This window comes from Thunnus thynnus, chromosome 16, assembly GCF_963924715.1.
Source record: "Thunnus thynnus chromosome 16, fThuThy2.1, whole genome shotgun sequence".
NCBI lineage: Eukaryota > Metazoa > Chordata > Actinopteri > Scombriformes > Scombridae > Thunnus > Thunnus thynnus.
In genome coordinates, this window is record NC_089532.1 from 27046760 (window position 1) to 27058979 (window position 12220).

Sequence of the window (12220 nt, forward strand, 5' to 3'; positions counted from 1 at the left end):
ACAAAAACTGCCTTATTAAAAAAACTAACATCCTCCCTTTGAACGCCTAAATTAACTTAATTCTCTGACATCCATATCACTCACATTATTAATTAATATGATGAAACAAATCTGGATGGAATGATGTGTGTATTCATAAACCACAAGCTACACATGCGGGTTATTATTAAATGATTTGAATGTGAATGAATAGGAGTGAAATGTGAGTATGATCCATACATTTGTGCGCATATCTAGGCCACTACGACGCATCAGTGAGAATCTGTCGGATAAAAATACAGTCGGCTACATGAAATATAGATTAAATAAAACATAGAGAAGCCTATCATGTGGCAAACTTATAAAAAATATATGATCAATCAAAATCATATAATAACGTGTGATTATTTAGGTTTTTGCGCGTTTAAATGGCAAAAACGAATTAATTGAATTAGTTCATAAGGAGTGCAGTGTATTATATCACAGGCCTTTATTGAGGTAAGGTGTCCGCGCGTGCACATGTAATAAACTGGTTTTAAAAGGGTCAAATGTTAATAAATGTTGAGTTAAAACAACATTTAATAATGAGAGAAATTTACGGACGCTTCTCAGCGAATGGTAGAAGTGTGTTAGAGACGGCGCGTAATTACACACAACAAGCCTGCATGCATTTTAAATATGGAAGCAGGCTCGTGCAAAGTGTCCAGCATCCTCCGGACGATGTACGGAAGCCCCTCAGGTCATACTTTAACAGAAATAAATCCTTTTCTCGCAGTAATGGGACACTGGCGGAGATGACTAGTGCGACTCTGACCACTGCTGCCGTGTGCGCCACACACGCCCGAGTGTGTGCGAGGGTGTGAGAGTGGTGTGTGTGTGTGAGTGTGAGTGTGTGTGTGTGTGTCAATGTGTGTGAAAGCCACCACTAGTCGCCCCCAGTGCTCTTCAGTCTCCACTCTCCCTTCTCACCGCAGACTGAACGTCACGTCCGCACTTGAACTTGAGTTTTCTCCCATTGTAGAAGCCAGAGAGCCGCACAGAGCCGCACAGAGCCGCACACAGCCCGGGGATGCGGGACTCTGCAGCTAGCACAAAGAGAAAAGAGGGTGGCAGTCTGTCCTCAAACCAGCAGTGGGCTTTGATTTGAAGAGTTAAAGTCTAACCCGCCCGCCTGGCTGGCACTGCCAGTGCAGCAGAAGAAGTGCCCACCACTTGGCGACACCTCGAGAAGTGCCGAGAAGAAAATTGGATTCCTATTTTACACACTTTCACACGTTAATTGGCGTCCTTTCACCTGGTTTCTCCGGACAGGGACGCACGGTGTCCAGGGTGGCCGGAGAGTGGACACCGGTAGTGACTGACCATCAGGAGGTGACCGCCGACCTCCCGTGTCTTGCCGCGTCTCTCCTCCACTCCGCTCCGCTCCTTTCTCCACTCTCCTCTGATAGGTGGTGCGAAAGCGACGGAAGGAAAGCCGGACTATCCCCCTCCCTCACCGCCACTGTAGAAGGGAGGCGCGCAACCACTTTGGCACCGAGCTCCGACCGAGCGCCCGGCCGCCCAGCGCTGCGCCACGGCCGGTCACCGCAGAGCGCAGGAACCGCTTCCCGCTGGAGGGAGATCCGTCGCGCCGGGGTCAGTTCGAGGGCCACATTTGGGGCCAGTGCAGAGCGGTCACTTTGGGGTGGCCAGTGAGCGGCCGGTTTTGGGGTCAGTTTGCGGCCGGTATACAGGAGCAGCAGGAGGAGAGCCGACCCTTCCAGCGCCGCTCTCCGGGCGATGCCAGTGTAAATGCCAGGGCGATGTCCCGACGCAAGCAGGGGAACCCACAGCACCTGTCCCAGAGAGAAATAACACGTAAGTATACCTGCAGAAATTCACATCATCACAGCACAGGATTCTCCTCTCTTTTCCTCTCTCCGCTGTCATTTTGAGAAGTTGAGTTGATTTTTTCTTCTGGATGTTCGGTGCGTAAAAATGATCATTTTCAGACTTGGAGCAGAAAGTTTTGTCGAAGTGTCTCTTGGAGGCCAGTTTTTTTCCCTCCTGATTTACTGACAAAATTAGATAAAGGCCTTAATTTACTTATCTGATTATTACGGTCTATAAATAGCCCGCTATTATTAGAGCAAATTTACACATGCAGTAAAGAGAGTGGAAAAGTCTTTGGCTGTGTGTGTTTGACTTTTAAAAGCAGCTTTACGGAGAAGTCGAAGATCCGTCCTCGTAGTTTTTTGAGACGTTCTTTATTATTACAGTTTTTGCTTTATTAAATTACGAACACTGTTGTCATAAGGGAGGAAATTACACTTAATTTTCATTTGAGAATAAAAATACAACTGCAGTTTCTTCTGTTTAAATCACTAATTACTTTTTGACGCACTTTCACAAACACATAATCGCTCCTTCCCGGTGAACATATTAAACATGAGCTCTGTCCTAATCAACACAAAAAGAAGAATCATTTGGAGAATTTTAATTCTGGCAAATTATTTTCTTCATCTTTCGCTTCGAGAAAAGGGCCGACACGTTAATTTGAACGCCACAGACAACTATTAAACTTCAACTCTCTGAACTCTCTTATTTTAAGCCTGATCATAAAACAAATCAAACAGATGATTTTCTTCTCTCCGCACTTTAAAGAAGCCACGGAGCGCCTCAGGTTTAACACGTAGACTTTATTTTCTTTTTTTTTTCCTGCAGGTTATTGAATCTTTAATAGACACATTAATGCTTCATGCCAGCCTCCGTGTATTCAGTTTAATTAGTTAGTCCCGTTCATGGTGTTTTTTCTGCTGGATGGATGCAAAGCTTATACTTCCCCCGGTTGTAATATTAATGGTAGGTTTGGATTATTTAATACCCTGCACGCCTTGACAGCGAAAAAATTCAAGGGTTTCCCTCACGGCACTTTTATGCAGAGTACAATAAGTGACGCTATTTAAAGGCAAAATTATTTAAAATATAGTATCACGTTAATGTGAGGGATTCGTGTTTTCTTCCAGGCGTTTATTGGAGGAGAAGAAAAGGTGTTAGAAAATAGTTTTGCAATTTTTCATCGAGAAAAAACTTTTTTCTTCTCGATATCAGCCATAATTCACACCAACTAAACGCACTGCTCTGCTTTCTTATTAAAAACACAAACTCTTAAGACTCTTTAATCCTTTTTTTTTTGTTGCGCGGACGCTTCTGCCGCTAAACTTCTCAGCAGTGCAAATGATTTTTTTTGGCCTCAGATCAGTTTTCCAGCTGATGTGTCCTGACGGGAGCAGTAAACCTTTAGTAATCCTGATGCTGGACTTGAAACTACTGAAAGCACAAAATATCAGTAAGGGACACTTAGTGATGAGATGAATCCAGGTAAAAGGAGCATGCAGACTGGCATGAATGCATCTACATCACACAGAGGGGCTTGTTGTAAATGAAGACATTTTAAGATGCAGCTCAGTATCTAGATGAATGTGACTCTCTTTCTACCATCTTGAGGTTATTTGGGGAGACTTGTCTTGTGTGAAGCCTGCCAGATCAGATCACTTACACTCTAGTGTATCAGTGTGCACCTCAGTGGCTCTCTGTGTATAACATAACACCCATATTTACAGTAGAGACTCAGCATGCGTGCATGTCCGTGCCCAGCTTTTGGGCCATGTTGCCTGGCTTTCTGTAGGTTCCCTCCTCATGCTGCAAGGCCTGGCTTTACGGCATCGTTCTGCCAACCCACATACACACACACACACACACACACACACACACACACACACACACACACATGGAAGACACTCTATGTGGGTTAGATGTCAAATCAACTCTTAACAAGTAGAGATTTGCTTAACAGAGCTACAACTTGTGTGTGGCAGCCCGTACGCAGGCCTGCAGTGTGTACTCAGTTACCTTTAGAAATGGGTCACATTGTGCACGCTGCATGCTTTACTGTGACATCAGCTCCTGCAGCAAAGAGAACATACTGACAGACAGAACGACAGGTAGACAGACAAACAGTCATAAGATGTGGGAAGAGAAGAGAGCACGAAGATGGAGGCTAATAAATAAGCTCAGCGTCTTCATGTTCTGGTTTACCTCACCGTGTGTGTGTGTGTGTGTGTGTGTGTGTGTGTGTGTGTGTAGTGTAAAATGTAGTTCTATCCGCAGAGCAGGTCTGACCTGCATGTCTGTCTGTCTGTCTGCCTGTCTGATTTACAACCATTCAGGCTGCAGCAGGGTGCTATACATTCCATAATTTACGTGTAAGAGATGCTCACGGATTTAGTATGCTCGAATACACAAGTGCACACACACACACACACACACACACAGGCACACACAGATTTAGGTTTGCATAAGTAGGTTTGCGTGAACATATATATGCCAAGACAACAACACACACATATATGCAAATGCACACATGTGAATCCCCGTCACCAAAGTCCGCATAATTCTTCTTGAGCTGTCAGGTCATAAAATCCGTCTGACCTGCGTCCCGTTTTTTAATCGGAGGATTTTTTAATTTGGACTTCGCCACGCGATGCATCACACACTCTGAAAAATGTCTCCCATGCGTGAATTCTAGATTCTTCAGAACACAGTTGCTGCACCTGAGCGGAAGGAGGTGTTAGGATTTTGTGGAGGGTAAATCGCTGTTTTTTTGTTTTTTTTTTAAACGCACTTTGGTTAGGCCTCAGTCATGCACCAACATTCTTACACTATGTGCTCACAATATTAGGACCAGCTTCCTAAAATTGAGTTGATCCTCCTTTTTTTTTTGCGCAATCCTAATCTCATTCAGTTGTCTCAAAGCTTCAAAATTCTTCCCTAGTTCACCTCTTTCATTTTCATGCTTCTTTGTGTAATTAGAACAGATTTAAAAAGAGAAATCAATCAGGGATAATGCTTTTCACCTGGAATCAACTAATCAATGCTCTTTATGAAAAGAGGCCTTATGATTTTTCCATGTTTATTGTCTTTCTCTGTGGTAAATATGTCTGATTCTGCACCACAGCCAGCACTGCATGCTTTACATCTCACCTAATTCACACTCCATTTCCTGGCATGTTAAAATCAAAGGGGCGGCTAAAAAGGATCCGTCCTGAGTGAGATATCTTCACGAGAATTCGGTGCAGTTTCTCCCTCAGAGACATGTGAGAAAGACTCATCGGTGGAAATCTGTATTTTTCGGCTTGTCAGGCAAGATTCGGTGTGTGTTTTGGCGTCGCCACGCCGAGACAGTTTACACCCGAAGGTGCAGACGTGCCTTCTGCTTCTCATTCACTGCAAATAACCCCAGCTTCCCTCCGAGAGACTGATTTAGTGTGAAGAGACGCAAACAGGACGAGAGAGCTCCCATTGTAGCCGCAAACACATACACACACACACACACACACACACTCACACACACACAAGGAGAGAGAGAGAGAGAGAGAGAGAGAGAGAGAGAGAGAGAGAGAGAGAGAGGGCTGCGTGTAAATTGCAGTCGCCCACTTGAGATGCATGTTTCCCTTTGGCTTGTCAAATAGCCGTGCACCCTGCTGGGGCTAAGTCTTTGTTAGAGAGAGAGAGAGAGAGAGAGAGAACCTAGCAACTCCTTCTTTTATATGCAGTGAAGCACTCTAGATGAGGTGTTTCTTAAAATGCCATAAATGAAAATGCATCTCTTCACTGTATTTTATTAAGTGTCAGAGCTGATTGTAATGAACGCATAATGATATCCCTACAAGTCAAATCACTCACTGTTTCCTTAAGAGATGTCCTCCACACAAGCAGAGAGTGCAAAGGTAAAGATTTAAAGGGTAAGTTCACCCAAATTAGTCAGTGTTTTCTCATTGTTTTTGCTGGAATGAGTTTCTATTTAGAAATAAACAGTAAAAACTGATCTCAGTTTATTCTGTGGATCATCAATCGTCAAACATTTTTTACATGTATTATTTTTTTAAATGTTTTGAGCACCACAAACAAAATTCTCTTCATCATAAGAGATATGCCAGAAAATAGTGTTTTTTGTAATTTGGGTGAAATGACCCGTTAAATTCTAGTTTTGTATAAAAGTCAGGTTTTGAGGAAAAACATCAGAGACCTTCATAATTACAACACAAAAGTAGTGTGGCTATTGAAAGTGTGTGTGTGTGTGTGTGTGTGTGTGTGTGTGTGTGTGTGTGTGTGTGTGTGTGTCCACGAATCCCCGGGACAAAGGTTTCCAGTTCCCAAAGAGCATGCCTAAACTCATTTTGTTGATCAGCAGGCTGTACACATTCTCCCACTACTGATACTACGTTACACACACACACACACACACACTCACACACACACACACACACACACACACACACACACACACACACACACTCTACCATAGCCTGCATACCAGAGTGTTGGTTTGCTCAGCTGAGGCTTGGTGAGCTGTCTGTCTGTTGTCGCTCGCCCTTCAACACCACACATCCCTCCCTTCCCCCCTCCTCCTCCCTCCTCCTCCTCCTCCTCCCCTCTCTCTCTTTCTGTCTGTCTCTATGTCTCTCTCCCTCTTCCTGCTAGGGGGAGCTCTCAGGCTGTCAGTACTGCTCGCTCTGCCGGTGAGAGGGGTAGCAGAGTGCGAGCGTCTACTGTGTGTGTGTGTGTGTGTGTGTGTGTGTGTTAATCAGATGACATCAGCGCTGAAAGACCACATTCACCTCTTAACTGTCAACACCTGCACACTCTGTACTTCACCGTCTGTCTCACTTTTTATTTACACCGTGGATTGTAAAGTCATGACAGTGGCTGACTGACATCTATAGCATTCAGCATGACTGTGTGTGTGTGTGTGTGTGTATATACACTGTAGTTTATTAATGTAGTAAAGCAGATAGATAAGTTCTAACTGTTGTAGATGATTAGAATCCATTTATTCTTTATTTTCAGTACATTTCAAAATTCTTTTGTTCAAATTTGTGAGTATGTTTTGCATTATTTTTTGTTTCCTATTCAAATGATCAAATTATCAATTTTTGTTTGAACATATACACTTTAATTTTGTTTAATTACATTTTAAAAACTGCTTTGGCGATATTATCTGTGATAAACAGCAAAGTCTGTAAACTATCTTAAGATCAGTCAATCTATTACAATAAATATTCAAGATCAAATTATATTTCCGTTACTTATAAAGTCTAAGTTAAAAAATCTTTACATGGTTAAAAAAACTCCAAATTAATGTCATTTCATATTCATCTGAAAGGATTTGTAGGTTTGTTATGTTGGGATGAAGCACTACAAGTAACACAGGTCTTCCTCTCTGTTTGGAGCTCTGTGTTTCTGAGGAGCGCTTCATTCCTACCACAGCGCCTCCCAGGCAGGTGGCTCCGTGCTGACTGACAGATTCCTTCCAGTCAAGATTTTGCTCCACTAAGTCTGAACTCTCTCTGTATTGTCACATGTGAATCCATCTAATGCCGCAATCAGCCTGAAACAAATGTTCAGAATTATTTGCAAATTTGCTTCTGATCCGCGCCCAATTTGGCCCCGACACGGTAATCCTGACTTCGACCAGAACGGGGGAGGATTTAACTTGTGATGAACTTGAATTAGCTCGGAGGTAAACAGGTTTTTCACATGAAATCAGGTCAAATCTGAAAATAGACTGTGAGTCATAACGATACAATATTTATTCTATAACATTTCCTCTATTACTTCTTCAATATGACGCTCTCTGCACTTACTGCTTAGAGGACCAAGAAGCTTCTCCACAAGTACACTTATGGTTACTGTAGCTCTGCTGTAAAATCTACTTTTAGGTGCTTTTGCCTTTGTTTTGATAGTTGATGGTGTAGAAGTGACAGGAAAGAAATGAAGGACTTGAACCCCGAGACCCTATAATATGTACTTTTATACAAAAGCATACAAATAGCTAATTTAAACTCTTTTTAGAGTAAAGTTTGCTGGATTACTTATACAATTTTTATAAAAGAGGAGAGAGATTACACATTGACTGACAAACAGCTCCACTTTTTATGTTTATAATGAGCCTACAACATTTTCCAAAGTAAATTAATGACTTACAGATACTCAACAAAGCATAAATACACCAAAAACATTAGCGAGTGCAATAATGTAATCTGTCACTCCCGACCGTGAGGTTTTTCAAAATTGACTCGAAATAAAAAGCCGATTTCTGGTTAAATGAAAGTGTAGTGAAGTCACGTCCTGACTTCAACCGTCTCTGTGGTGGCTCATCGCTTCAATCAATCACTTTGTCCTTCACGTATTCCTCATGTGTTCAGTTCAGTCTGTCAGTGTGAGGCAACACCGCTCAGCCGCTCAGTTAAAGTTACATTCAGTGGCGTGTGCAGCATTATTGCTACCAGTAATCAGCTCAGGGATCAGCTCTGATTTTGAAGCATTCGGGTGAAGTTCAGTAGTCAACTGGCAGCCAGGAAATAACTGATACAACGTTCAAATTCGAAAGATTAAAGTATAGAAAAGGAGTAGTTTTCACCTCCAAAGCTTAGCTGGTGAAACAGACGAGCTGTAGTGACCCAGCCGTTGTTGCACTGTGAGTATGTGTGTGTGTGTGTGTGTGTGTGTGTCTGTCTGTGTGTGTGTGTGTGTGAATGTCGCAAGTTTCTTCGGGTTTGGAGAGACGTCTAGGTGTGGCTATCACTGAGGGTGACAAATGACTGTGATACTGCAGGTGTGTGTGTGTGTGTGTGTGTGTATGTGTGCATCTTGTAAGTGTTGACAACTCTGGTCTGTGTGTGTTGGTGTGTGTGTGAGTGTGTATGTGTGTGAATGTTCTGTTTGTGTCTCACCCACAAACATTTAATCTTGATTTCTGCATGTGTGCGTGTGGTGGAGGAAACGGTTAAAACGCAGCAGTAAAGTCGTTTTTATAGTTTTGATCAAGTCTTTCATTCCGGTCCAGACCCTGTACACTCAAACACACACACACACACACACACACACACACACACACACACACACACACACATCATTATCATTGGTCTTAACTGGCAGAACCTTTCTTGTTCTGGGAGCAATTTGCAGGGCTTTCATCAGTCGCAATGGGAAAAGTTATGATGGTATTAAAAAAAGAAAAGGGGTAATGTCATTAAAAAACAGTTGAGGAGTGCGGCGAACAAATATTTGAGAAGGAGCTTGTCGCTAATACACTCTACCATTTATGTCTGTGAACATTATCTGACTGTTTTGTGGAGAGCGTGAAGGTTCTAGATGGATTAGCAGCACATTTACAGTGATAGGCGATAAACAGAGGAAGCCAAACCCTAGAGACGGTAGCCTGCTCCGAGAAAACTTCTCCCTGAATTTTGTCCACAACAGGAAGTGAAGAACTTCATATTTTTTTTGTTCCCGAAATACCTGTTGCAGTAGTCCTACTGTAGATGGTTTGTCAAGAGTTATTTCTGAGCCGTTCATTTTTAGACGTCCCATTTCCTTTGATTTTTATTTTGTTCTTCTTCAGCCCCGGTTAACTGAAATCCTATTAGCGCTCTTGCCTGACTCACCCAAGCCTTCTTAGGTAAATCAGGCCAGAGTAACGCTTCTTCCTTTGCATCTGTCATCTGCACACACACTGCCGACTTCACTGCTGCTCAATAATTATGAGTGAGGAAACCACAACCCAATGCACATTTTGTCATCGGATGTTGTCTTTGAATATCTATTAAAACTGGCTCTGGGTGATGTGAAGATAGTGGTGTTTACATTATGTTTATAAGAAACATTAATACGTGCATACGCTGCTGGGTGTAAATTTGAAATATTTTTGCAGCATCAAAAGATTCAGATCCTGTTCTAGTTGATGTTCACACACACAGGAAGTCAGCTGTGTATTTGAGGTTTGTCTGTAACTTATTATCATATTACTCTAATTGTTCATCTCAGAGATGAAGTCAAGTTTGAAGGGGTCAGTGTTTGTTCCAGGTCAGCTCACTGGCTTTATTCTTTCTAATGTTTATCACTGGAGAAATACTGTACATGGCTGTTCATTTCAATAGCGGAGCACAGATGGCTGCAGCCTGCAGGCTACACACACACACACACACACACACACACACACACACACACACACACACACACACACACACACAGATACACACACATACACACACACACACACACGCATGTGCATGTGCACCCACGAGGTACACATGCACATGCAAACATGTTATGACACACGATGCATGCAGTACAAACATGCAACACATACACACATGCAGCGGGAGCGAGATGTGGGTTGACACTGTACACACCTGCTCAGACACATACATGCTTCCTGTAGCTGCAGCGGCAAAAATAAATATTGCTAAAAATAGAAAGTTGTAACATTTAAAAGTTTTAAAAATAAGAGCTTCCACTTATATTTGTTTTACAGTTTTTGGATGATGAAGATGATAAGAAGGATTAAGATGTATCTGAGAACATCAGACTTTCTTAAATGATTATTATTAATACTGTAGGTAAATTAAATTATGATTTATTTTGATATTTGTTATTTGTAGATTTCTAACACACTGGAGACTGCAAACCACTTCACATCACATTACATTTCATGACATTTGTGTATGTTTATAAATATACAATATAGGTGTCTATGTTTTGTGCAAATGTGTGTGTATATATATATATATATATATATATATATATATATATTTCTCTTATTATATATCTATATTTTCTTCCCTTTTTTTTTACAGTATTATTAATTGCAGCACTAGTAGCGGAAATAGTTGCACTAATAGTCGTATTTATGTTGCTATTATCACTACAGCAAGTAATAATAGTAATTAATCAGAATTACATTGCATACAAAAGTGGTTTCCAACTGAGGGCTCGCAACCCCTCATGGGGTCCCAAAATAAATCTGAGGGCTCATAAAATGATTAAAAGGATGAAAAAGGAAAAATATATTTCTGTTAAATTTTCTTTTTTTTTTTTGTGAAATACAGGATAATAAAAGTCCTCCATTTGATACAGTGTGAGAAGCAAAACTCAGCCTTTGGTTTGACTGCTCACAACTCACATCCACTCTAAAGCAATAACCTACATGCAGTCACAAGTAGATACTGCTCCATTTAAAGCAAAAGAAGGCTAGGAACGACTGACATACAATGTGTACTTGGAATGTATATGTGTTGCCAGTGTGAGAAGCAGAGCGTGTTGTATTTAAAAGCAGACCTATAGCAGGTAGATGTTGAGGTGGGCTGCTCCATCTGGAGCCTTCATCTGCATTTAACATCCCAAATCTGTTTGCATTTCTAATGTGTAGGCTGAGACAAATGGCCAACCTGCTGCTAATCCATCATATTGTATTAAAAGGAAGAGAGACAGAGAGACAGAGAGAGAGAGAGAGAGAGAGAGAGAGAGAGATATGATTATGATTTCACTCTTTTCCTGTTTACCTCTGTGCTCCACTTCTTTTCTTCAACCCATTCCAGACCTCCTCACTCCTTCACTTTGCTTCCTTTAAGTGATAATCTAAACCGATCCCTCACTTATAGCCTGTTCATGAAAGCTTTTACATTCCACACATCTGCTGTCTGCTGTTTCCCAGCAAAAATCCTCTCCTGCAGAGGAAGTGTGTATTATGTTTTTGACAGCAGTAAACAGCCCGTTGCTTAAACACCATCCAAAGATGGAAGACTGACCTTTTAAAAGGTCTGTAAGACTTAGCAAGATACAACTTTAACGTTCATATATCACTTAACATATAATAGTTTGTGCTAATGAATTAGCATGGACTACTGCAGCTGCTCCACTAACAATCTTCTGGGAACACATGGACCAGTGGTTCCCAGCCTGTGGGTCACAATAAATTTGAAGGGTGATTTCTGCTTCACAAGATTATGCATATTTTTATAGATTTGCCTAAATTTTTTTGCTTTTTTCCTGGAGTGAATCATGGAAAAATTAAACTCCTTCAGGACTTTGAAAATGATTAAAATACAGTGATGGAAATCCCCACCAGAAGACATCCAGCAACTGGTAAAGAGAGTTTGCAGGTAGACATTGTTACATTTTAAGCCAAAAAAGTTGGAAACCAACATGGATGATTCTAGTTTACTTACTTCACCTTTGTCTTTTTTTTGTATTTCTTCTCCCACACTTTCATATTAACAACCCTCTAACATGCTCACTGGTTAAAGGTCTTTTGGGCATTCCTGGAGGGCATTTGTTTTTTGGTGCACACAACATGGCCCACTCATATTTTTTGCTGGTCCTGGAACCAGCTTCTCTTTTCTCTACAATCTCTAAACGT

At 41.5% G+C, this 12220-nt stretch overlaps 1 protein-coding gene across 2 annotated transcripts in view; it reads left to right on the forward strand.

Annotated features, from left to right (window-relative positions):
* The first annotated feature begins 881 nt into the window (after nucleotides 1-881).
* Nucleotides 882-12220, forward strand: part of bcl11ba (BCL11 transcription factor B a) — a 51803-nt gene continuing 40464 nt past the window's right edge. The window contains exon 1 of one of the 2 annotated variants that reach the window (XM_067613803.1): nucleotides 882-1836. In XM_067613803.1, the coding sequence (XP_067469904.1) occupies nucleotides 1782-1836 (55 nt within the window). In that variant the 5' untranslated portion in view covers nucleotides 882-1781. The remainder of the gene's footprint in view (nucleotides 1837-12220) is intronic. The other variant, XM_067613804.1, reaches the window with a different exon arrangement.